Source organism: Vitis riparia, unplaced genomic scaffold, assembly GCF_004353265.1.
Source record: "Vitis riparia cultivar Riparia Gloire de Montpellier isolate 1030 unplaced genomic scaffold, EGFV_Vit.rip_1.0 scaffold727_pilon_pilon, whole genome shotgun sequence".
Classification (NCBI taxonomy): Eukaryota; Viridiplantae; Streptophyta; class Magnoliopsida; order Vitales; family Vitaceae; genus Vitis; species Vitis riparia.
In genome coordinates this window covers 93,734-119,346 of record NW_023269754.1, presented here as the reverse complement: position 1 = coordinate 119,346, position 25,613 = coordinate 93,734, and the positions used below count along the sequence as shown (strand labels likewise).

At 33.4% G+C, this 25,613-nt stretch overlaps 4 protein-coding genes across 6 annotated transcripts; 3 read left to right on the top strand and 1 right to left on the bottom strand.

Annotated features, from left to right (window-relative positions):
• Positions 1 to 675: 675 nt before the first annotated feature.
• Positions 676 to 1,611, top strand: LOC117910380. Its single transcript, XM_034824455.1, has 3 exons — positions 676 to 1,064; positions 1,294 to 1,382; positions 1,467 to 1,611. The coding sequence occupies exons 1-3, from the start codon at positions 927 to 929 to the stop codon at positions 1,609 to 1,611; spliced, it is 372 nt and encodes a 123-aa protein (XP_034680346.1). The 5' UTR covers positions 676 to 926.
• A 1,154-nt stretch (positions 1,612 to 2,765) lies between these two features.
• Positions 2,766 to 5,110, bottom strand: LOC117910376. Its single transcript, XM_034824452.1, has 3 exons — positions 4,779 to 5,110; positions 4,051 to 4,676; positions 2,766 to 3,946 (listed from the first exon to the last, which is right to left on the bottom strand). Exons 1-3 carry the CDS (start codon positions 5,108 to 5,110, stop codon positions 2,766 to 2,768), a joined length of 2,139 nt encoding a protein of 712 aa, XP_034680343.1.
• Positions 5,111 to 14,112: 9,002 nt separating this feature from the next.
• On the top strand, positions 14,113 to 14,421 carry LOC117910375. The gene has a single exon (XM_034824451.1). It carries the CDS (start codon positions 14,113 to 14,115, stop codon positions 14,419 to 14,421), a length of 309 nt encoding a protein of 102 aa, XP_034680342.1.
• Positions 14,422 to 16,708: 2,287 nt separating this feature from the next.
• On the top strand, positions 16,709 to 22,929 carry LOC117910395 (dentin sialophosphoprotein-like). 3 transcript variants are annotated; one of them, XM_034824469.1, is made up of 6 exons: positions 16,709 to 16,908; positions 17,668 to 17,877; positions 18,068 to 18,129; positions 18,242 to 20,104; positions 21,661 to 21,817; positions 21,898 to 22,929. In XM_034824469.1, the coding sequence occupies exons 2-6, from the start codon at positions 17,760 to 17,762 to the stop codon at positions 22,563 to 22,565; spliced, it is 2,868 nt and encodes a 955-aa protein (XP_034680360.1). In that variant the 5' UTR covers positions 16,709 to 16,908; positions 17,668 to 17,759; the 3' UTR covers positions 22,566 to 22,929. The 3 variants fall into 3 exon arrangements, with proteins under 3 accessions (XP_034680360.1, XP_034680359.1, XP_034680361.1); XM_034824468.1 differs by having other exon boundaries at positions 17,661 to 17,877; XM_034824470.1 differs by lacking the exons at positions 16,709 to 16,908; positions 17,668 to 17,877 and having other exon boundaries at positions 18,068 to 18,137.
• Positions 22,930 to 25,613: the final 2,684 nt, after the last annotated feature.

The following is a 25,613-nucleotide window of genomic DNA, read 5'->3' as shown; positions in this document are numbered from 1 at the left end:
ATTGTGTATATGAATGAGTTTGAGCAAAATGGGAAATACATAGAGGAAAGGACCTTCTTTTCCACCATTTACAGGAAAGGGAGGAGGAGGAAACATGACAAATACAAAAATTGTGTATCCTAAAAGCGAGAATTGTCAGAGGCTTGGAGATGGTGGTGGTCCTGCCAGAAGATGAATCTGCTTAACAGAGTGCTCCAACTGTATATTTGTTTGGGAAAAAAAAAAAGTTCTAAATGCAGTTATACCAACTGGAGGAGCTTGTCTAAGAATTTTTCAAAATTTTATGGATCTCATGGCCCCATTCTGATCCTCAGATAGTTCAGCCCCTGATGTAGCACTGAGCATTTAAATTCTACTTACTCCTGTAAAAGGAATGCCTATATACAAGCTTGGTTTTGGTGTTGTAGATGGACCATATTCTCTAGGTCTTTACCAGTCTTTTGAGATTGAAATGTGTCTATTATTGAAAATGACTATTCTTTTTTAGGGTTTGCTTTTCACATTATTTAGCTTTTTTAATAGCATAGCCTTTCAGAGATGTAAAAGAGTCGATTGTTCTGCATCTCATTTAGTCTTTGTTCTCTCTCTTTCTCTCTCTTTTTTTTTTTTTTCTTTTGATCTTGGGTGAAAAACAATGATGTAATGTTCTATCCTTTACCTTAAATTGTATAAAATCAAAATAATAGCCTCTTGTTTCTGATAAAATATTGATTTTGGTTACTGCACTGGGCTGTTGAGTACAATCACTTCAAAAATAGCAAGTTTGAGATTTATCTCACCTTAATTGCTTATGTCATTTCCTTTTGTATATTCTTCCTTATTCATTCACAAAGAGAAAAGGAAGGACAGAGATAATAAGAGGATACAGAAAGTTAGGCAACAACTAGGGCTTCTTGTTTGCAATGTTGGCTTGTTAGTAAGATGTAATGCTGCCTTCCAAAACAGCAGCTATGGAGATCAAATCTTACCAGAATCAGGCTGGAGCTCTTCTTAAGGAATATGTGCTAGCAGATTATTTTATACCCTATGCTTCGATTATCGGTGGTCTTGTTGCTTGCAAGATGGTATGTTCTCATCATTCCTTTTAATGGTTCCAGTATAATAGGTGCACATAAATTAGTCCAATTAGAGCTATTATTTACATTTGCTGCATATAAAATCAAATCTTAGTTCTTTAGGTTTTCCTCCCATTATTTTTTTCTTTTCTTTTTAAAACAAGTTTTGAGGCTCTTTTTACATTTTATTTTTATATTTTTATTCCTTTGTTTCCTCTTAGAATTCTCTCTTTTCCAGGTCTATGATCTTACTCAGTTGATCAGTGCAGTTCATTTTAAGAGCTTTTCCAGCCTTTCAAAAGTCCAACGTAATGAGTGGAATAACCGGTGTGTAAATATTTCCACTTAGTTCAAATTTATTTATCTTACATTATTCTATAATTTTTATATCTGTCTTTACTGTTGTTGCAGGTCTATATCTACTTTCCATGCCATTTTTATTACAGTTATGTCATTATACTTCGTGTTCTGGTCTGATCTTTATTCTGATGAACTACTTGCGGGCTTTGTTACATTTCGGAGCTCATCACTATCTACATTTTCTTTGGGGGTATGATTATTTCTTTTTTCCCCTAACCTCTTTGGGTTCTTTTTCTTTACTTGAACCTTTTAAGATGGTCTTAGGTCCTAATTTCTGTTTTATTTAGATTTGGGATAGCTTTCATGCTTGGCTTTGTATAATGTACCTTTGGGAGGGCAAAAGGACTGTTTTAGTCAGAACAAGAGCAACAAAATAAGCAGCATTCTTCTACTGTATTTGTTATCGACAAGAAACAGAATAGTTTCCTTTAGCGCTATCTCTTCCAGGTGAAAAGAAAAGAGACCTCAATTGATGTCAATTTTGTGGAAAGATTGAGCTATTTGTCTCTCATTGTATTAGATATTGTTTATATAGTGGTTTTTGTTGGCTATTGAATTCATTCACTGAGTTTTTGCCATTGAAAGCCTACATATTTGGTATTAAGGCACTTCAAAACATGTTTTGGTAAGGTTATTTCAGGCGAAAATGTATACAAATTCAGGCCTTAAACAATGTAAATTAGGGCAATTCTATAGCCAATCAGATATCCACCTTGCATAAGATTGTATCCTTTTCAGCCGAAATTATGTTGCTTGGTAAAATGTGAAAAATATGTGGCAGCAAGATCAAGTGGAAGGCTAGAGCACTAGTTAATACTTACAGTATCTAGAAGACTACCTTTACCAGTTGAAGATTTTTCTTAAAGAATTAGATTTGTATAAACTGCATTTGTATCAGTTGATCAGAATTAATCTCAAATAGAATAAAAATGAGTTTAGAGGTCAAAGAGAATTCATAAAGTTTACATAAAACAGTTGTCCCTATGTTTGTGAATGATGGATTTTGATTTACAACCTATATAAGCTTGTTTAGTACACCAATAACATTTGTTCAAGTATTGTACAACACAATTCTTAATAAATGGGAGCTTGATATTTACAATATACCTTAAATTGGATTAAAAAAGTACACCACTATATGGTTTTCAACAAGATTAGCCTACTAAGAAATGAAGCAAAAGGAATTATGATAAAATTCTTGATGTAATATTACCCATTACAACACACCAATGATCAGTGTTACATATGTGTTATCGGTTGGTAACAACCTTTAGAAGAGTGTTCAAAACATGTAATGGATAAACAAAAAACACATAGTTTCAGTCATGGAAGAATGTGACAGCATTGCACTTAAGACAAAGGGTTGTTGCACGTTTTCCTATTGTGCCCGGAAGTATGACATCTTGAGCAAGAGACAGTCCGTTTATCTTGAAATTGGGACTCAATGCGCTTCTTTCTTGGTCTGCCGGGAGGCCGCTTGGTATGGGGTGGGTTAAGAGAGAGGAAAACTTCACCGGTGATAGATCGAACCAAACCATCATTACCGACCATTGGCATGTCATGGGTCTCTATACCGGAGAAGGAGCCCGAGTAAATCAGCTCTTGCATTGGGAATTTGTACCAATCTTGAACAAAATCAACAACATTCTGACCAATGGAAAGAATAACGGCTGCCGCATGTTCACAAGGGATGCCCAACATTTCCCAACCCCTACATGTGCAAGTACGCTTTATAATGTCCACATTCAAGAAGGTGGTTCCAATAGAAACCCCAAATATTCCGTTCATGAAAGGAGTGACCGGATACACCTCACCCTTGGCAATTTTCTGCTGAACTTTTTCTTCAATTTGTGGCCCTATGCATCCCTTCCAATTGTTTGATTCCTCTTTATGTTTGAAAAGCATAGAACCTAACTTAGCCATATGCTCCATTAGAAATGTACAAATGGAGTGATGTCTTTCATTCCTTAGCCAAGCATTAAACGACTCGGCAAGGTTTGTGGTCATTTTATCCCATCTTTGTTTTGGGAATTTGGACATAGCCCAATGTTCGGGTTCATTTTCTTCAACCCATTTGGCCAAAGCGTCATTGTATTTCCGTAGTTCAATCATGGAAACATTGTAATCGTGCTCTAACCTTGCATAGGCAATACTATCAAGGAATTGGAGTGCATTTTCTTTACCTTTGTTCCCTCTTGTGTTATGTTTGCTCAAGAAAGAGCTGAAATTTTCCTTCAAGTGACGGTAACAGTAGGCATGATTTTCAAGCCCAAACACTTCAGGAACACTACGAAGGAGAGCGGGATGTCTATCCGAGATAATAACGACTTCCTTATCTCCAACAAGCTTCTTCAAATTTTGCAAAAACCAAGACCAATCATCATAATTTTCTGAGCTCATCACGCCAAAGGCTAAGGGGAACATGGCATCATTAGCATCGTATGTGGTCGCCGAAAATAATGCACCCCTATATGGCCCACTCATATGGGCGGAGTCAATAGCTATGATTGGCCGACACCCCATTGCAAACCCTGGATAGATACCGAATGAGCAACAAAGAGTTGCTCAAAATGTCCATCACTTGAATGCCCCAACTCAATAATGCTTCCCGGATTTGTTGCAACCATTTTCTCACACATCCAAGGCAACAATTTGTAATAATATTTGGGTTCTCCATAAATGCGCTCATTTGCCTTCTCCTTGATATTCCATGCTTGAAGATACGTCAATTGCATCCCATGTTGCCTTTGAAAGTCCTTACAAATTTGGCGGGGTTGGTAATTGGGAGTGGACCGGATGACATCATCAATAAGCAATGAAGCCCGATTAGATCTCACTAAAGGTTGGCATGCAGCAACATCTTCCAAACTATGATTATGATGGTTATGAAAAGTGTGAACCTGGACAATGTTTGAATCCCCAATTGCACGAGCTGTGACTTTCCAAGGACATTGAGCAACTGTGCAAACAACTGTCATGTGTTTCGTACTATTCCTCTTGAAGCGATAACGGAATCTATTAGCAATTGACATCAAATAAACGGCATCACGGAACTCGGCAGCATTGGGGAAGGTATGTCCACTACCCATAATGGAATTTTCAAACCGCCTTGAGTCACGTTCGAGTATATTTGCTTCCGCACATCTATGGGAAAACCCATATGACTCAATTGTAAGAGAGTCATTACAGATATTAATTGGCATATTGCCACCGGATGGAAGTAGGTTTGCAGAATTCGAACCAACAATAGGAGAAGGGGCACTACAAAGGAAAAAAACAAAAAAAAAATATTCATCCATCTACATATATTTGAAGAAAAGTTAATAGACATAGTGGATGTGATGTTAGGAAGGCTATCAGTACCTATTCGGTGCTATACAGCCTTCAACAACTTCACTTGATGATGAGACATAGACGTGACAAAACATTTCGTTGAATCGAAACATCTTAAGTAGGGCTGCATCATCATGCAACGGTAGTAGACATGATGGCTCAAACTTGACCGTGAATTCCAATTTGATAGAATTCTGGTCAAAGTGCAGTGCATCACACAGTTTTGAAACGAAATCACTATGTGACACATGCCGGCTAACAACCATCGATTCGCTACGACCACCCTGATATTGAACAGACCCTCCAACACATTTAACTAGCTGACCGCCTTCATGAATGTAGCAGAACATGTCCTCTTCCATCACCTTAATTAAATAGAAACTTGTTACAAAAAAATGACAACAAAGGTAAATAGGGATTATGTATGAATATAATGATGAAGGAAAGAGGAGAAGAGGGGGTGGAGAGGAAGGCCATAAAGGGGTCATCCTCGGGCCATGTGATGGTAATCGAATGTCTTAAGATTTTTTTCTTAGTGACACATAAGACATAGAGGAAACGAGGGAGCATGGATTGAAGGACCCCTTTCTATATTCAAATCCTTAATATATACATGTATCCATAATCTAATGCCATGAAGTTGCTTAAGGAATATGAATGGTGGCTTCCTTTCTATCCACCTTTCCCATGTCCTCATCTCCAACTGATTTTCTATGTTTATTTCCACTTCCATTCCTCATCATCCTAAAAACATAATTACATCTTATAACAGTTATCGAAAAGAACCTTTTACCAGGGACAAGACATTAATAGGTAAATGATCGCACATATCGAAGAGGGACATTCTTTTGATGCAATTAGTTTATGACTCTCACTCTCACTTTCATGTACATAACTTTCTATCTTAACTTTGTAGGTGTATACCTAGCCCTAATGTGTTTATACATGGACCTTGATTCGAAAGTGAAAAGCCATCGTATCTTCACAAAGATCTCAATAAATCCCATATTATAGTTTTTTTCGAAATCAATTTGTATAATGCATCAAATTCGTTCATAGAGTTAATATTCAATCAGCTCATCCTTTCAAGGTAAGAAATTGAAAGCAATTTTGGTGGACAATGACAAAGCAAAAATATGTGGTAAATAGTGAGTGATTAATGGGACTGACTATAAACAAATAAGTTACTGTCTTAGCGAACATAATAGATGATAATAGTTGCATAGTTAGGAAGAAAAGTTGATTGCAGAAACATCACACTAATTATGGGTTTTCCCTACATTTGCATGATGTTCTTGCAAGAAAATGAGAGAGAGACAGAGACATACACACAAAGAAGAAAGAAGAAGGAGCATAGGAAAAAGAGAATACCTCAAAAACAGTTCCCAAGTAATCTATGAATGCTACAAAGTTGGTTTCTTCAAAAAGTCCGTATATATCTGTAGTCGAACAAGGAGAAGTTGAGAATGGGAAGAGAAAAAGGGACATGAGAGGAATGTAAAAGCTTAGATATAGTACATAATGAATAAGGTAAGAAGGATTAATGTTTATTGTAAATAACATAGGGCTCTTCTGGTATGTTTGAACAAGAAGAAGTTAAAGTCACTTATGGTTGGAAATAAATATGACAACAAAACAAACATTTTATGATGGTAATATTTTTGCCCTCTCCTGAAAATTAAAGTGGAAACCTACAAGGATCCCACCCCAACACTTTGCTACGCCAACCAGGTTTCAAGGGCTATGAAAAGGGAGGCCAAAATAAGCATTGAAGACAACTTTTAAGAAGCAAGAACCAACAAGAAAGAATTTGGAAGCTAATATAAACGAATCTCAATCAAATTACAGCATATACCTTGACTATGCAGATTCTATCACTCAAAATATTATGTTCAACTATTGACCATTAAGCATGCGAGTAGAGGTGGCTAGAAACAACATGACAGTGAAGGCTTGATTCAAACATGAAGTTGGTTGGCAACAAAGGATTCATATAGCAGTACGAGTGAAGTAGCTGGATCAAAGACTAGTTGAATGAATTCATAAGGTTTATGCAGATATAATATAGTCTCTACAACATATTGTGGTAAGTATCCAATATGAACTTGAAGCTGTATTTACTAATAGATTGTGTAGGCATGTGATATTCTATATAGGATTGGTGAAGAGTAGAAAATGCAACAAAAAACAATTGAAAACATCTCAATTAATCTAAACACAAAATTTCCAATCATAACACTACCCCACCCCATATACTTTCTTCTCTTCTAGAAAGACAAGAAAGAAAAGTTAATTATATAAAAACACACAAATATTTTCCTACAAAGATATCTTTAACCAAACCAATGATATTCCTACAGTTTAAATACAAAATCCCAAACTTCTGAACAAATTCTTCATAGATAAAGATGAAATGTGAAAAAGAAGCCATGTATCCAACCCTAAGTAGTCATAATTAAAGCTTTGGTGAGCTAAGTTAAATGTTCTCTGTTTATTGTTTCACAAGTTAGCAAGCTTCCACAGCCCAACAACGTCAAAAGATACTGTAAAACGCAAAGGGAATTTTTATTAAAATCTCCATCAATTAAGATTAAAGCTCTCAAGTCTCAATAACAATCTCTATCCAGCAACAACTAGAAGAGAAAGTATCAGTTAAAGAGGATTAACTTCATAGTTATTTGTTTACAGAGGAGAGAAAAAAAATGACCAATATCCATAAAATGTCTGAGTGCCTAGCTTCTAACCAATCCAATAATAATTCCTAAATTGTACCACAACAGAATTGCTAACAACTATGATGTCTTTCTGTTTTAGCAAGCTTCCAATGACCAAATCAATAACTATAGATAAAAGGCTTAAGAACTATCCAAAGAGAGAAAAGATAAATAAATAAATAGTAGCAGAAAATTTAATTTCTGAAAGAAATATAGAAAAGAAAAACAAGAGAACCATAGAGATCAAAACAGAGCCAAAGGACGGTTTGCGGGTAAGGGTGGGTTCAGGTAAGGGTGGTGGTTGCGGGTACACGTCTAGGTGTCAAATCCTTTGCATCCCAAAATCTTAGGAGTCTAGAACTCAGAGATTCAGCTGAGAAGGATCTCAACTATAAGCGCAAGTATTTGGATATGGCATTAATTAAAAATTAACATTAAATATAAGCATAGTAAGGTAAGTTTTAAGTTATCTATAATATTACATGGTTAATTGTAATTGAAAACATATTTATTATAATTTTTCTATTTTAAGAAGATATTAAGCTTATCTTACTTTGATATTATTGCTAATTATACATGAAGAACGTATTTATTATAAGTCTTTTATTTTAATATTGTAAAAAATTATAATAGATTAGATATTGATAAAATATAATTCACATTTAATTTTGTTCTCATATCAAAAATTGAATTTGTGTATTAATTATTATCATTTATCTTTAGATTTTTTAAGATATTGATTTTGATATTTATCTTTATATTTTTATTCTATTAATTTTTCTTTATCTTTAAATTTAATATAATATTAATTATTGTATTTATCTTTAAATTTTTTTTTAAAATTAAAAAAGAGATAAAGCAACTATTAATTATTATATTTTATTATAATTTAAAAAAAATTAAGAAAAATATAAAACACTTAAGCTACAAGAGTTAGAAATTAATTAAAAAATTCTTTAATTTTGTGTTACAAGGTTTAGAAATCAATTTAAAACATGGAAAGGGTGTGGACTAGAAACAAAAGCATACTTGTTATCGTATGCGAATTAGTCAAAAAAATCTCCAACCTAAATATATTCTCAACAACAATGCCACAAACATAGTGATGATTACATGGTCTCGGAAAGTGAAGTTAGTGTTGTAGTGAACATAACATGTACATAACAGCTAATAATAGTTCCACGGTTATAAAGAAAAGATGATTGCAGAAACATCACAATAATTATTGTTTTACCCTAGATTCGCTTGATGTTCTACCAAGAAAAAGATAGACAGAGACATAGACACACATACAGAGAACAAATAAGCAGCAACATAGGAAAAAGCAAATACCTCAACAACAATTCCCAAGTAATCTATGAATGTTGGAATCTTGCCTTTTGCAAACAGTCCATATATATCTGTAATCCAACAATGAGAAGTTGAGAATGGGAAAAGAAGAAGGGACAGGGCAGAAATTTCAAAGCTGACATACAATACATAATGAAAAAGCTAAAAATCATTAATGCTTATTGTAAATAATATAGGTTTCTTCTTGTATGTTTTAACAGGAAAAAGTTAAAGTCACTTATGTTTGTAAATAAGTATCACAACAAAATAAACATTTTATATAGGTAACAATTTTTTCCTCCCCTGAAAATGAAATTGGAAACCTACCAGCATCCCACCCCAACACTTTGCTACTTGAACCAAGTATCAAGGGTTATGACAAGTGGCAACATAATAAGCATTTAAGACAACTTTTGAGAAGCAAGAACCAGCAAGAAATAATCTCGTAGCTAATATAAACAAATCTGAATAAAATTACAGCATATAATTTCAAATTAAATAATTAAAATTGTATTTTTGTAATGATGAACCTTAACAAATTTAAAATAAATATATCTTATCAAAGAGTATCATAGTCCAATGGTAGCAGTGATTGAACCCAACCCACGGTTTTCATTTAATAAAAATTAAGATGGATAAGAACCCAAGCTTTCGATTTTTCACTGAGAAATTCACACAACAGAGAGAAAAGAGAGAGAAGAGAGAGAAGCTAAGGACCCTCCATTTGGCACAAAGTAAGAAAACCTTATTTGCTGTTTGATGTGAAGCTTTATGCATTAAAAAAAGGAAAAACAAATTATAAATAAAAAATAAAAATAAAAAACAGCTCTCTAGGTGGCAGGAGAGGTGGGTTTTGGTTCAAATAGCTTATACTGCCTCTGGCATCTGTTCTTGAATTCTCCAACTTTGTCTCCCAAACATGTCCTAATTCCTAGGAGCTCATATTGCCACACCTACTCATTAGGGTTTGCATCAGTTTCCATTAACATTTAACTAAAAAGAGTTTAAAAATTCAATCAAGGTCAAACAAAATCAACCATCCCACAGAGCAGAAGTTACATAGATATTCGAGAAAATCAGTCATGTCACAAACTAAGCATCTAATCACACAGCAGAAGTTCAGAAGTTCAGCTTTCCTCAATCCAACCAGCTTTGAATACATGCTTATAGGCTTATATAATCTGCTCCTTACCACCTTTAAACAAAACCCTTGAACGAATTAAACCAAAAAACCCAGAAAAAAAAAAAAAACACAGAAAATTAGGATTACAATCAATCAAGGGGATTCTTGGTACATTCTAACAAGTCCTATACCACTTTCCACCATTCAATTTATCCCAAAATAGCATAAATATCAAGGGGATACAGGAGACCAGAACTAATAAAGGCAATGACATTAAACGGGAGAAAAAATATCGAAGCATGATAGAAGAGTTAAATACTTAAACAAGTTAGTGTTGGTATTTTAATTATAGTATTCCATTAATACAGTACCAAAATACTGGATGCCATATACTTTTGTCTAACAATGGATGGAATAATAGATATACAAGCACAAGAAATATGTTTCACTAACATGAAAATGAAATTTATGAAAGGTGGCTAGATTCGAGAAATACAAACAGGATAGAACACCTATGAAGCATGAAATATTTTTGAACACAAACTTTAACAAATCCATAACATGAATAAATGTTTGGAACCACCACACTAGATCAGCAATCTGTAGCTTCTCAATATCATAACTGTTACAGCTATATTCGACTTCTAACCATATAAGCTAAGCCTATGTTTTGTTTCTGGAAAGTTTTAAGGAAAAAAAATAGAGCAGAGAAATATAAGAAAAAATTATAAAAGTTTTCTTTTATTTGATTGTCCATTGAAAAGTTGAAGGAAAGAAAATTAAATTGCTAAAAAATGTAATTTCCACTAACTTTCCTCATTTTTTGTTAAGGAAAATGGACACCACCACCACCCCAACCCTTTTCTTTGGTTTTTTTTTTCTTCATCTTTCGCATGGTACCCAAACATGAGAAAACCATTTTCACTAGCATTTTTTCCTTTCCTTTTCTTATTACTTTCCAAGAACCAAACATAAGGTAAGTTTATGACACCCTTTCTAACACAACCATTAATAGACGGCTCAAGGTACTTCTAACAGTGAAAGAAGAATTTCACAAATACCTATAGTAAATTACAGCATAAGCCAAAAGTGAAGATAACATCTATTAATACCTGCCTTCTTCATCTTCCAAATTCTGAAGATGTTGTTTTTCATCTTCACTTAAGTCCAATGCAACTTGGACGTAGGAAAAATTAGAACAAAAAAATAATCAAGCATTCTTTTATCAGAATCATCATGCACAATTTTCCAGCATAGCATAAAAGGAAATCATGAAGAAAAATAAAAAATTAAAAAATAATACGCATGCTCTCTACAATAATCACAATAAAGGCAAACTACTCCAACAAATTATTAGAAAAAATTGGAAAAAATAAAATTCAGATAATGGAAATCCATTTTCACCTCCATATAAAATACACCATGAAAAACATTGGAATCTAGTAAAGCTCTAGGTAAAAGAGGTATTTCAGGCCAATTTAAGAGCTCTATCAGAAATTCAAATGTCCATTCTGAAATAGAAAATTTAAAACCTAATTGAAACTTAACTATGCAATCCGAGTACCATAAAAACATTGAAAAAGTCACACAAATACTTGCATAATCTTATCAATCGAAAGGTTATAATACAAGGTGCAAAACACCAGAATCAGAAATAAGTTTCACATTCTACAAAACTTACACTAAAAAGAGAAAGTTAAAAGGTCACAGACAGTCGAAAATAACCAGAAAATAAAGGAAAATAAAATAAAAAGGACCTGTTTGCCGATAAGTTCTCTCTTAGAGTGGGATGGGAGTTGGGAGACACTCATCTAATATATAGGGAAAGTTGTGTTTTTTTTCCCTCCCTCTGTTTTCTGGATCTAGGGGTCTCTTTGCTTTTGTGCCATTTGAATTAAATTTCACAAACCCTAAACCCACGATTTTTGAGCCAGGCTGAAAAATACCACCTTTGCCTGCAAATCGTGATCAGATTACCAAATAGCATCTTATTGTGCCATTGGAATTAAATTTCACAAACCCTAACCGACGATTTTTGAACCAGGCTCAAAAATACCACATTTGCCTGGAAATCGTGGTCAGATTACCAAATAGCATCTTATTGTGCCATTGGAATTAAATTTCAAAAACCCTAAACCCACGATTTTTGAGCCAACCAGAAAAATACCACCTTTGCTTGCAAATCGTAATCAGATTACGAAATAGCATCTTATGTTTTAAAAAAAAAAAAATCAAAAAGCTTGGACAGCTCGTGAACAATGCAAAACAACATTTACCCCAAATTTTTTCTCAACAGCCAAATAAATTGTTAAATGGAAACTCACCTGCGATTACTCCAAAAGGAAGACGAAGCTCCACCGCCGATTCCAGAAACCACCCATGAAAATGCAGGCAAAAGGAGAGAATAGGGCAAAAAGCGAGGAAGTCAGAGCGTTTCCCTAAATTTTTGAGTCGGGTCGTGGGTTTTGCAAATGCTAACTCTAAAGCTTAATATTTTTGTGTTCAATTATTAAAAACACAGCTTCCCGTGCTGACATGGATAAGGAGATGGCTGCTGACATGGAAGGCTGGAGGGATAATTTTGGAAATTAAATTATAAACAGTGGATAGTGCATGAAAAGTATATTTTTTTTGGGAACCGTAGACATATTTTGGGTTATGGAAAGTTGGGTTATGAAAAAGCTATTAGGGCCAAATCGGCAGCCCGAAACACAGTTTTCCCATATTAATATCGTAAATGTTTCATAAAACATAAAATAAAATTATACATAATTTACAAAGAGATTTTATAACAAATGATTTTTTTTTTAATCAAAAGCTCTTTTAATAAAATTAGCATATAAATAAACTATTAGAGCTTGAAAAAGAGTTTTTTTCCTTTTCAAAAACTAATTTAAAAGCCTTTTGTTAAATTATATTTTTGATTTCATTTGTAAAATATAAGAAAACGAAAAGGCAAAGTACTTAACACAAGTGATGATGATTGGATGAAGCATCACATTGCTTATATGAGTTATACAAATCTTAATTAATTTGGTAACCAAAATAATATATATTTAATGGTTCTAGCCCATGAATTTAGGCCTTTGAATATTTAAGTGCAGACTAATAGTAGGGATCAACCTATCAAATTTGGATCAAGTTAATGTATAGAGAGCAATGCCACAATTTTCATTTTATGCTCTATACTTTTCAAAAAGACAAATAAAATATTCATATTTCATTTTGTTTAACCTAATTTTGAGAAAGATATCATCCTCAATACACAAGCAAATCAAAGGCATTGTTTCATGTATTATTTTGTATCATTCAATGATTAGGGCACTCTTGTGATAGGAACAACATTGGCAGTAGGACATCGACCATGAACCATCCAAACTGCAATTATCACAAGCAACAATCTAAATGTTTTCAAGGAAAAAAGATTGACCAACACCCAAACTACTCCAAAATTAGTATAAAAATGGTTTATATGATATGTCACATTATTTGTGGTCATTCAGAAGTTGTATGAAGTGAAAATCTTATATGGTTGGCATCAATTTGTAGATTTATCGTTCTTCTAATTTCTTATTTGATTGAATGCGAAGAATTGCTTTTTAATGTATCATGAACAAAGGAAAAATCAATAATAGACTATCAAATTGAATATTTAGACATCAAATTTGATTTATTTTCAATGTTTTTCTTCTAAATCTACTAATTTCGGAGAAAAACCTAGAACCAAGACCAAAACTTAGTGAATTTTTAAATGTAATATAATTATAAACAAATGGGAAGAAAAGGCCGGGTTAATCTTGAACCAAATTCATATATTCAAACCCATTGACGCCATCCAGACCAAATGAGAAATATAAGGTCAACCACATGACACAACACATCCCATCTGGCTCTTATTTTTCTACTCCTTTCTTAAATTTAGAAACCTGAATTTAAAAAATAATTAATTAAGACAATAAATAGATTAATTAATTAAAATTTCAAAAATAACCAACAACCATCCACACAAAAATAAGAGCCAAAGACACCGTAAAATCATCTCAATCTGCAACTCAACCTCTCTCATCGTCTACCTCCATTCTTTTTTCCCATAAGGCCTATCGCCACCTTCCCCCTTCTACTTCAACCATTGCCTTTCTCTTTTCTCCTCTCTCTCCTCTCCAAGCTTTAACCAGCAGAGATAAGAGAGGTGAGAGAGATGAGAGATCCACAATATTCCCATGATAGCTATAAAAGGTCGGGCGAGCCGAGGGCCTATTCCACCAACATGCAGGTGAGTGGGGTGTCATACCCTCCTCCTCGCTCTGGCAGGACCTCCGTTTCCAAAAACTATTATTACGAGGACTCCTCGTCTTCATCATGGGGATTCAGTGATCCCGAGATCAAGAGAAGAAAGAGGATCGCGTTGTATAAGGCTTATGGCGTCGAGGGAAAGATGAAGGCCTCCTTGAGAGGTGGGTTTCGTTGGGTTAAGAATAAGTGCTCCCAACTCATCCATGGATACTAGTCTGAATGATTTATGGATATATCATTATCAGGATGATGATGATGATGACTTTCACTATTTTTTTTTCAAGAACAGATGGATAGAGGAAGATGGATAGAGGAGGAGGAGAATAGCACATTTTCTCATCGTTTTTTTTAATTTTTCCTTTTGGGTGACTCTGAGATGATGATCATAGTCAGAAGAATATGTTGATATACAAAATTTGCATATTCATGAATTGAAGCCCTTTTCTTACTTTCTTTTTGTTGAAAATTTGTACTGAGGAGATCCCATGGAGGAAATAGTTTATGTATTTTGATGACTTATTGATTGACGAAATTCCCAAAAAGGTCTTGTTGTAACTTCCTTTTCTTGTGTTGCTGAGTAGATGATGGGAAATGAAATTTATATATTGATATTAGTTCCATAATAACAAGCATGCATGCATGATGATAAAGAAAATATTGATTGATGATGGCATCCATGGAGGCACCATGAATTCTTGCTTTGATATCTCTCAAGGGTTGTATTGTCATAAGAATGGAAAGTGACCCTCTTAAAGGGCATATCTCATGATCATAACCCAATACTAAAATTTTGAATCTTATGTTAAAATGATGTTTTATTGAAATGGTCCTTCACATATCTTCTCATAATTATTAATGTTATATATATATTTATTTATTTATTTATTTATTTGTTTTTTTTAAGCGGGATTTGTATTTTTTGTTTATATATAAAGCTAATTCGGAATTGCCTTTTATAATCATAACTTATATCTATATGCTTTATATTTGTCTAAAGTTCACTTCTAGAAATATAGTGATATACTCATCACTCTCGCATCATTTCAATCCCATAAGCATAAATACTTAGGTTGGATATAGGAATATTAAAAAATAAAAATAAAAATAATAAATTATTTATATATATTTATATTTAAATCAAATAATTTATTTTCTCTCATTTAAATAATTTAAAAATATACAAAAGTTTAACTATATTATATTTTTTTCATGATAAAAAATATTAAATATATTGATAAAATAATCCAATAATCTCATTGGGAAAAATAGCATATATATGCATACTCTATTTATTGATCAATTAAAAATACCCTTCTTCTTTTTTTATAAAGATATCATCTCAATTTACACTTTTTATGAATATTTATTAATCTAATATCATGAAAAATATAATAACATGTCAATAAATTTTTAAAAATGTAGCATAAACTTAGGCTATATTTGTTAGTTATTTTCAAAAACAATTCTAAGAACAGTTTTGAATTTTTTTTATAATATTTTATAGAATAAATGATTATTTGAATATTGAAATATTTTTAACTTATTTTTAATGTTTTTTATTATGTTTTAAAAGTAACTTTTATATGTAACTTTTTTTTAATAATTCTCCATATTTGTATAATTATTTTTTCAATAATCTTAAAAAGTAAGTGAAAATAATTAAAAATATTATATAAAAACATCCTATTTTTTTTTTAATAATATAAAACCGTTTTTATTTTTTAGTTATTACAAGCATTTTCTTAGTTTTCTTATAGAGAACAAAAAATTATTTTTGAAAACAGTTATCAAACATAATCTTATAATTTGTTTTGAAATGTTTTTTTATAATAATTTTTAAGAATAATTCTTTAAAATAAGTCAATATTATTTTTAAGAATAAAATTTTATAAAACTTTTACTATTTTATTCTCAGTGCTAGCTACAATGCGAAAGTTCATAAAATACATTTTAAATTTTTAATTGTTGCTTAAAATATTTTACAAAAAATAATTAAAAAATTTTAAATTATTCTAAAAATTCTAAAAATGGGATGTGAACTAAATACTTAAAATGTTTAGCTCACTAAAATATATATATTTTTTAAAATAATTTTTTTTTTTAGGACTTATAAAATTTCAAAAACTTTTAATATAAAATAGTAAGAATTTATTAACATTTAAATCCACATCCCATTTATAGTGCACCAAGAAGTATACACTCCCCTTCTCCAAATGACAGCTATCCATTTTTTCCATGTACATTTTGACCGAGTCAGATCACGTGAGTACAAGATCACCCTGCATATTGCTTCCTCTATACACTCTAGGTGAAGGTATCATTTAATCTCTGGCCCGTTTGGAATTTGAAATCTCTCCCTCCCCAAAAGAGACGTTATAAGCTTTTTGTTGTTTTCACCTTTTTGAAAACAATAATTTTTTTTAAAGCATTTTTCAAAAACATAAAAAACACTTTTTTTTTTCAATTACTCCTCTCTCTCTCTCTCTCTCTCTCTCTCTCTCCATTTAATGCTTCAACTTCGCGAGCTCTCTCTTTCACTCTTTCAGAGGCTTTCACTTCTCTCTCTGCCCCAAAATCTCTATTTTCAGTCTGTCAAATCTATGCAATTTCTTCTATTTCATAGAGATCCTAGCTCTCAGCTTTACTTTGCAGCCAGATGAAGGATAAGAAGGATAAAGTGGAGGCTGATTTCAACGGTCATGTGAGTTTTTTTATTTATTTAGATTTTGGTATTCGGATTAAAAAGTTTAGGGTTTTGTTTTTGTTTGTCTTTGATTTGTGATTGTGGGATGATTTTGTGCTACTGTTTAGATGATTTTGAAGTGGGTTAGTGAAACTATGTTGCTTTTGTTCTCAATCTCTTTGTTAGTCATTATCGCCGCCTGTTTGGGTCTCGTTTGGTTGGCTGAGAGATTGTGGGAGAGGAGAAGAAGTGGAAATTTTGAACGTCGATGTTCAACTGGGTGTAGTGTCGCTTGAGCTCAGCATTCCTCTCCCCCCCCTTTTTTTCTCGGAAACTAAGGCCACATATGGCATGATGCTAAAGATTTGGATTTTTTGGTTTGTTATCTTCTGTTTTCTCACAAACCAAAAACTAGTTTAGGTCCTTTTTTTTTTTTTTTTTGGCTTGACCTTGCTTCTCAAATTGGGAAGATTGGAAATTTCTGTTGCGCCCATTGTGTTTGGAGAAAGTTCATCCGCTTGAAATTCATTTACGCTTGAAACTCTCACAGGATAAATGCGTTTATGATGTTATGTATGGTATTTTGTTTGTCAGATCCTTAAAGATTCATAGCCCAGGCATACCAGAAATTCCTAATTTCTTGATAGAAATGGATAAGGGTTCGAACTCATATATGGGCTTCTCAGTTTAAGGTTATAGAAGGTTGTGTTTGAGGTGTCAGTAATGCAATATATGATCACAGGACTTCTAATCATTCTTTATTTGACCAGCCTGCAGATGGATTTTGCTAAATGGGACTGTGTTTATCTTCTCCATTGTGTCTTTTAGTCATTGAATGTTGAAGTGCCCTTGATTTCTTGTCTGTGAAAATGAGGGCTGAGAAACAAGGTTCAAAAAGTGGAGGTTATGTTGGTGGTTTTTTTCAGCTGTTCGACTGGAATGCCAAATCAAGAAAGAAGTTGTTCTCTAATAAGTCTGATTTACCAGGTACATTGTACTATATGTGCATAGATCAAATATTAGAAATATGTGTGTACGTCCATGTTCTTGCATATATGAGTAGTCTTATTCTGTTATTCCCTTATTTGGTTTGTGTGCATATTATGTTCTGTATATATGCCTAGTCCTTTTTCAATTGTTGGTTACAGACTGTCTTCTCCTGTCACTTTTTTTGTAGAGAGATCCAAACAAGGAAAGAAAAGTGATGGGAATTTGCCAATGACACGGTTTCGTCTGGTGGTAATATGGTCATTTTTTCTTCAATTGTTTAAATTATTTCTCGATTTTATGTGGTAGGTTGAGTTTGAGTTGAGTCTAAACCAGTTTTCTTTGTACATTATCATATATCCAGACAGATGATGATGAAGCTGGAGCAACACCAAGTTTCAAAGGAAGTAGTGATTATAGTTGTGGTTCATCAGTAACTGATGAGGAAGGGTACGGAACAAGGGCTCCCGGAGTTGTAGCCAGGCTAATGGGATTAGATTCCCTGCCCCCATCCAATATTTCAGAGCCATACTCTTCCCCATTCTTTGACTCCCAATCTCTCCGAGATGTTCATTACAACAGGAAAAACTTTGATTTTCATCATGATCATCAAATCATGCATTCTGGCAATCTGCTCAACAGGGTGGATGGCCCATCTAGAAGTGCCATGGATTTAAAGCCTCCAAAGACACTAAGCAGACCAATTGAGAAGTTCCAAACTGAAATTCTGCCTCCTAAGTCAGCTAAATCAATTCCAAGCACGCATCATAAGCTTTTATCTCCTATTAAGAGTCCTGGCTTCATTCCAACTAAGAATGCAGCTCATATAATGGAAGCAGCTGCTAAAATTATTGAGCCAGGACCTCAAGCCACTACTAAGGCCAAAATGCCCCTTGTAGGTTCTCCTTTGGTGCCCTTGAAAGTTCGAGATCTGAAAGAGAGAATGGAAGCTGCTCAGAAAATGCCTCTGGTTGGGTCTTCTTCAGTACCTTCGAAAGTGAAAAATCTAAAAGAGAAAGCGGATGCTGCTCAGAAACTATCAAGGCGTGCTGAAACTTCTCGAAGACCAGTTGAGTCTAGTGCTGCTAAGTATCTCAAAGGTCAGTCTTTGAACAAGAGCTGGAATGGATCAGAAGAGACAACATCATTCAGGGGTTCTTCTGATACAGAAGAAAGTTCTGCTGGTTTAAAGAATAAAGGAAAATCCATTTCCCTTGCAATCCAAGCAAAGGTCAATGTTCAGAGGAGAGAAGGTCTAAATCCAAGTACCAATAGAAGTTCAGTAGGTCTGAGAGAACAGAATGAGGTTAAGTCAAGCCAGCCATTCAAGAGCCAATCAAATACCCAAAAAGGTGTGCATAAGAAACCTTCTACACCTAATGCTCCAGGTGTGCTCAGACAGAATAATCAGAAACAAAATTGCATGGTGGATAAAGACAAGTTACCATCAAAGTCCTTTGTTTCTACCTCACAAAGCAGGAAACCCTTGTCTGGGGAATCCTCTTTGGGGCGTCACAAAACCTCAAGTAAAGTTTCTGGGAACTCCAAAGCTGGATCCAGGAAGTTGGGCTTAGAGCCAACTGATAGTGAAAAGGAAGTCTCATATTCAAGTACAAAGAATTTCCCTCGGAAGAAGCGATCTATAAATGGGGATTTTAATCTTGAGAACAATTGGGTTGCTGATAATTTCTTGATTGACAAAAATGAGAAAGCATTTCAGTCTAATACAGTGAAAGAAAGGCACTTTAGTTGGGCAGAAGATAGCAGAAAGAAAGGCATGGATGTTGTTTCTTTTACATTCACAGCTCCACTGACACGATCTATCCCTGGTTCTGAGTCCCCTAGCCAGGCGGCAATGAATAGTAATGGTCTTTCAACAGATTATCGAGGTAAAAAAGTGCTGCTTGAACCAGATGCTAAAAACTTATCTTCACTTGGAATTAATGTGATAGGCGGTGATGCTTTGAGTATGCTTTTGGACCAAAAACTAAGGGAATTGACCTATGGGGTTGATTCTTCCCGGCGTGAATCTTTCAAAGTAGGGTCAACTGCTAGTTCTTCTATTCTTCAAGATCTGGCACCTACTCTTAATGCACTAAGCACCACACATAGGTTGCATGACAAGAGGGACCAACCTTGGCTTCAGAAAGATAAAATGGATAGCCTATATGACTCTGACTTCTCTTTTACTGCTCCTTCGGCATTTGACATAAAGCATAAACTTCAGGTATGTTACTTATTTATGCTTATCTTCCTCCTGTATCACTTCTTTCTTTTTCTTCCTTTTACCCTTTCCTTTTCTAAACTTATTCTTTGTGGGTGTGTTTTGAGGAAAGGGGTGGGATGTAGTTGTTGTTCCTCCATACCTTATAACAATGGTCTGTAGCCTGTAGGAATACTTTCAAATGAAATCATGTTAACATCAAAATCTATCGTTCTAAAAGGGCAGGCTTCAAATCCCGTGGTTAGAACCTAAATGATATCTTTCAAGCCATAAGGAATTCTTTTGATGCTTTCGTGCGGTTCCCAGTTAGGTTCAGTACCTTCACAATAATGGAGAACTGTCATAGATTTGGAATATGGTAGGAGATGCTAAAAGTTTGTTTTCTTTTATTTATAACTAGGAGTTGAAGGGTAAAATGGCCCTTTTGGAAAAAAAATATATTTGGTTTAGACACTGAGAAAATAATGTTCAATATAGCCCCTTTTCTCCACCCTAACCAGGAAGTTGCATGTTAATTCTGCAGCTTTTTTGTTGTCTTTAACATTCAACCTAGCCCCTTTAATATTCATATGATAACATTAAAATTTCACATTTATCTAAATTTTTATCCTTTAATATTTATCTAAATTGTTATCCCATAATAAATAATATTAGAACTCAATATTTATCCCAATTCTAAATAAAATTAAAATCAACTTAAAAGTAATTAAACACATTTCTTTAATTTAGGTAAATAAAGTTTTATGAGGCAATATATAGTTATATTTTGGCGGTAAAATTCAAAATTTTGGTTTGCCTAAACTTGAAAAGATATATAAAATTCAACACTTTTATCCAAATAAATTTTGTAAAGATTTTTCTTTTATAAAAAATTTGATAAATTAAATTAAAAAAAAAACAATATTTATTTAAAATTAACAAAAATGCACATCTTGGTTTTGCAGCTTCTGGTTAGAAATGAAACTGCGAAGGGCCATCTTGCACTTCAACTCTAAGCTAATATATATATTCTTATAAAAGGAACATCTTGCTTTTCAACTTTAAGATAACTATTGCCTGATGTCAGCAACTTTAAGTTTCTTGTCAACTTACCCATATCAGAAGATTGTGTTTTTGGGTTAAGGGAATGACTTGTTTGAGTGCTTTCCGGCTTCTGTAAATATAGTTTCAATTTCTCCATTGGATTATCATGTGAGTGGTGAATACTGTTTAAATTTTGGCATATGGGAAGGGTAGAAGCTGCAAAAGAGTAATGCTTTGGCTATTTTATGGCAGTGATAGTGTAGGTCACCAAGCTGTGAGCTCTTGGACCTGGCCAGTAGTACTTGGAGCCTTCAAAAGAAATTTTACCTTTGTAGTGAACATGGTTTAAGAAGAGGCTCAATTGCTAGTTAGTACTGTCAGATTTTAAAATAAAATGGGCCATTTATCTTTATAACATTTTTGCTGTATTTCCTACCCAGAGGTGCTTGCCCCCATCCCTGTATCTTTTCCTGTGTTGGACACAGTTTTGCACCATTTCTTTAATGCTTCTTTATCAATTTATTTATCTTTTTCAGGGAGAGAATGAGATGGATGAGTGCAGCAGCAGCAGCAATGCTGAAGCCAGAAACTTGCTTGATTGTCGACATCCTAGTCCAGTTTCTATTCTTGAACCTTCTTTTTCAACTGAAAGTTGCAACTCTTCAGACAGCACAGACAGTAATAGCATAGAAGGTAATAGGCAACATGTTCTGTTTTAAAATTTTAGTTACTTCTAAGCATGGAAATGTTGATACTCCTAGAATTTCTTCCAGGAAGCAAGCACTTCTCATCTGTTCTAGCCCAGGAATTGATTAGTTTGAGCTTTTCAAAGAAGTTCAATTCAATGGAAGCCGATGCAGAGCTATCAGATTCAGCTTCTTCCACATCTACTGCAACTGTGGCTACAAAGCATGTGGTAGCATTAACTGCAACATGTTTGGTGAGATCTACCAAGTGGGAACTAGAATATGTGAAGGAGATACTCTGTAACATTGAATTGATGTTCAAGGATTTTGCATTGGGTCGTGCCCGTGAGATCATAAATCCTCATCTTTTCCATCAATTGGAGAATCGAAAAGGAGGCTTGGAAATTGATGGAGATGAGTCTAGGCTAAATAGGAAGGTGTTATTTGATTGTGTGAGCGAATGCTTAGACTTAAGATGTAGGCGGTATGTTGGTGGGGGATGCAAAACATGGGCAAAAGGGGTGACAATGGTGAGAAGAAAGGAGTGGTTATCAGAGGAAGTGTACAAGGAGATCTCAGGATGGAGAAGCATGGGGGACTGTATGGTGGATGAGCTTGTAGACAAGGACATGAGCAGCCAGTATGGAAGATGGCTTGACTTTGAAGTCGAAACATTTGAACTTGGAGTGGAGATTGAGAGCCTGCTATTTACTTCTTTGGTTGATGAAATTGTTGCTGATATCTTGCTATTTTAGTGCCCTGGCTTGTTGATTATCTCTGCAATTTTTTCTCTCGAGAACCTTGCATGGTGGATGATGAGCTTGTAAGCAACGACATGTGCAGCCAGTACAGGAGATGGCTCGAGTCTGAAGCTGAAGGCATTCTAGCTTCGAGTAGAGATCAAGGGTCAGATGTTTAATTCTTTGCTTAATGAAGTTCTTTGCTGACACCTTGCTATTTTATTCCTTAGTGTAATCTCCACCATTTTTTATCCTCAAGAACCTTCTATTCTTGTATTTTCAATCTTATTCTTCAAATTACTACTTTATTAAGCCTCTGTGATCCATGCCATCAACATTCTGCCATAACAAAATTTCAGGAAAGTGATCTCTTTACTTCTCTGCATGGAATTGTTAGAAGAGAACTGCTTCAATCGTGTTTAGAACTTGCTTGAAAACCATCTCAGAGAGAGGTAGTGCTTATTACTATCACAGTACCATTTAGCATAGACAGCCATAACCTCATTGCCAAGCTCTTGTGCTGAACAACCTCCATTCCCTGCTCTGAAACAATGTGGTGGGTGGCAGCATATATTTATAGAGGGCTCCCATTTCCTCGACATGGAACATTGCACTAATGGCATGTTTAAGGAATGGGAATGATTCCCTTTTCTTCGTTTGCCTTGTTTACTTGGATATGGGAATGAAAAAGGGAATGTGGGTCTCTCGCAAACCTTGTGGAAATCCATCCTCCAAAAGGAAGGAGGAATGGGTTCCGGGAATGGGGTTTTCTAGAAAGTGAATCATGAGAAATTAATCATTTTACCCTATATTATGAATAATTATTAAATTAATAAATATTTTAAAATATTGCACATTTATAAATATTCAAATCATGAATTTTTCAAAGCCATAATTATATTATTCCTAATATTTGATATTAGAGAACTCCGGTTGATAAAATTTTTGCTTTGAAAAAACAATTTTTATCATGCTAAAAATTAAAATCCGTTAAAAATTAGTGTGATGTCTAATCAAACCCCAAGAGATAAATATTTTCAATTTAAAAATAATTTTGTAATTTAAATTTATTAATTAATTTTAAAATGCAAATGTTACAAAAATAAATTTTATTCGTCTTTAATCCCATTTATATATATATTTTCACTTTCAATAACAATTGTGAAAATTGTATGCGTAAAGGTGAAATGGTAAAATTACTAATAGAATTAGCAAATGTTACTAATAGATTTGTTTCTTAGTTCTTACATTGTAACTTGTAAGTAAAGTCTTCCACTCTGTAAAGACCTCAATAGAATTACTAATTTCAATTCCCTTTCCTTTATTTCTTTTCTTTCCCTTATTTGATTCCCTTTCATATGATTCCATTTCCTATAAAGTTTATTAATTATGCCCTAAGGATTTATTTGTTAGGAAGTGTAACAAGATTATATCTATAAATACTTCATGTCATTAAGAAAAAGTTATAAGAAAGATGTAAGATGTGAAGAAAAGGAAGAGGAAAAGAAAGACAAAGAAAAATAGATTGTTGTTGAAGCAAAAGAACTAGTGGTTCAAGGTGTAGATTTTAAGAAGAGTAAGAGACTCTATTAAACAAAAGGCTTATGGTTCATGTAATGACCAATTTTCAATCATGTAGATGTCGTCCATTTTGGTACGGGTCATTATAGTTTAGATTAGAGATATAAAGATTAGATGAACACGATATGTGACTTAATAGTTATATTTGTTTATCCTCTATAATATTATGTATCTTATTGTAAATTGTTATTATTCATGAAGGTTGGTATGATTTGTTCACTCATGTTAAAACCTTGTGTATTTGTGTGTGAATGGTTTTATTTTATATTCTTCCATTAATATATTTACATTAAAACTTTATCTAACACAACAAGTGATATTAGAACCTTAGTTGAATATGTTGAAAAGAGTGTTGGTTGAAGATATTTAAAAGAGTTTTGTTTGAATATTTCAAAATGAGCAAAGAAGAATAGAGCACAAAAAAGGACTGTAAAAGGGAATTTTTGTTAAGGCCTAGTCAAGTATTCATCATGGCTTACAACAAGACTGTGGTATATAAAGGGAACCATGACACATGAAAAGAGTGACATGTAGAAGGAAATTGAATATCACATATAGATGAAAAGACTGATTTAATGGATTTGATTTGAGGTGAAGATTGTTGGGAAGTATCTCAAATTCCCAATTGGAATATATTTCTTTTTATAGAAGGAATATTGTATAGAATTTTTTTTTAAAGTTCATATGTGATTGTAATAAGATTCCTCATAGAATAAGGAGAATTAATTGAAATATTTTTGTATATACTTTAGGTCATGAGAGGAAAAAGTTATGAGAGAAATTGGATGGAAAAAGAGGACTCAATAGTTCAAGATGTAGATATAAAGAAAAGTGAGAAAGAACTCGCAGTTCAAGATGTACATGTTAGATTAATTTTATGTAATTAATCTATAATTTGGGCCACACATGTAAATAATTAAAATGTGTGTGCTATCATTTAATTAAGCCTAAATATAGTGATCTAATTAATAATTGATTAATTGGCTTAAGGGTATAATTGTCATGAGATTATTGTGTAGATACCATTAGATAATTATTATTTCTATGAGGGGCAGAAATATAATTGTGATAAAATTAAAACTGCCCTAGCAGTTTATAAATAGGGTTATGGTCCCCATTCTACCACTACGCATTCCAATTTCCGAAAATCCTCTCAGAGAGAAATTGACACAGAATCTAGTGGCCAGAATTGGAAGACCATCTCAAAGGGTTTTCTTCCTATAAGGTTTCTCCTTCAATGGATTCAGGTATGTTTCCGCTATTATTTTTTCTACTCATTTTTTAATCAGGAGATTCTAGTATATATGAAATTAGGGTATTCATCTTGGTTGAGTTTTAACAAGTGGTATCAGAGCCAACTCATTGATTAATTCTTTGAGTTATTATTTTAATATATATATATATATATATATATATATATATATATATATATATATATATATGTCAATGGATTAAGATTTATGAAATATTGAGTTGATAAAT

Excerpts from the sequence above, each read along its gene's own strand:
- LOC117910375 (XM_034824451.1), top strand. The coding sequence starts at position 14,113 with ATGAGAGATCCACAATATTCCCATGATAGCTATAAAAGGTCGGGCGAG.
- LOC117910380 (XM_034824455.1), top strand. The coding sequence starts at position 927 with ATGCTGCCTTCCAAAACAGCAGCTATGGAGATCAAATCTTACCAGAAT. Across the intron at positions 1,065-1,293 it reads GTCTTGTTGCTTGCAAGATG|GTCTATGATCTTACTCAGTT; the intron begins GTATGTTCTCAT and ends TCTCTTTTCCAG. Across the intron at positions 1,383-1,466 it reads CGTAATGAGTGGAATAACCG|GTCTATATCTACTTTCCATG; the intron begins GTGTGTAAATAT and ends CTGTTGTTGCAG.
- LOC117910395 (XM_034824469.1), top strand. The coding sequence starts at position 17,760 with ATGAGGGCTGAGAAACAAGGTTCAAAAAGTGGAGGTTATGTTGGTGGT. Across the intron at positions 18,130-18,241 it reads TGACACGGTTTCGTCTGGTG|ACAGATGATGATGAAGCTGG; the intron begins GTAATATGGTCA and ends TCATATATCCAG. Across the intron at positions 20,105-21,660 it reads ACATAAAGCATAAACTTCAG|GGAGAGAATGAGATGGATGA; the intron begins GTATGTTACTTA and ends TATCTTTTTCAG.
- LOC117910376 (XM_034824452.1), bottom strand. The coding sequence starts at position 5,110 with ATGGAAGAGGACATGTTCTGCTACATTCATGAAGGCGGTCAGCTAGTT. Across the intron at positions 4,677-4,778 it reads GGCTGTATAGCACCGAATAG|TGCCCCTTCTCCTATTGTTG; the intron begins GTACTGATAGCC and ends TTTCCTTTGTAG. Across the intron at positions 3,947-4,050 it reads CAAATTGTTGCCTTGGATGT|GGTTTGCAATGGGGTGTCGG; the intron begins GTGAGAAAATGG and ends GTATCTATCCAG.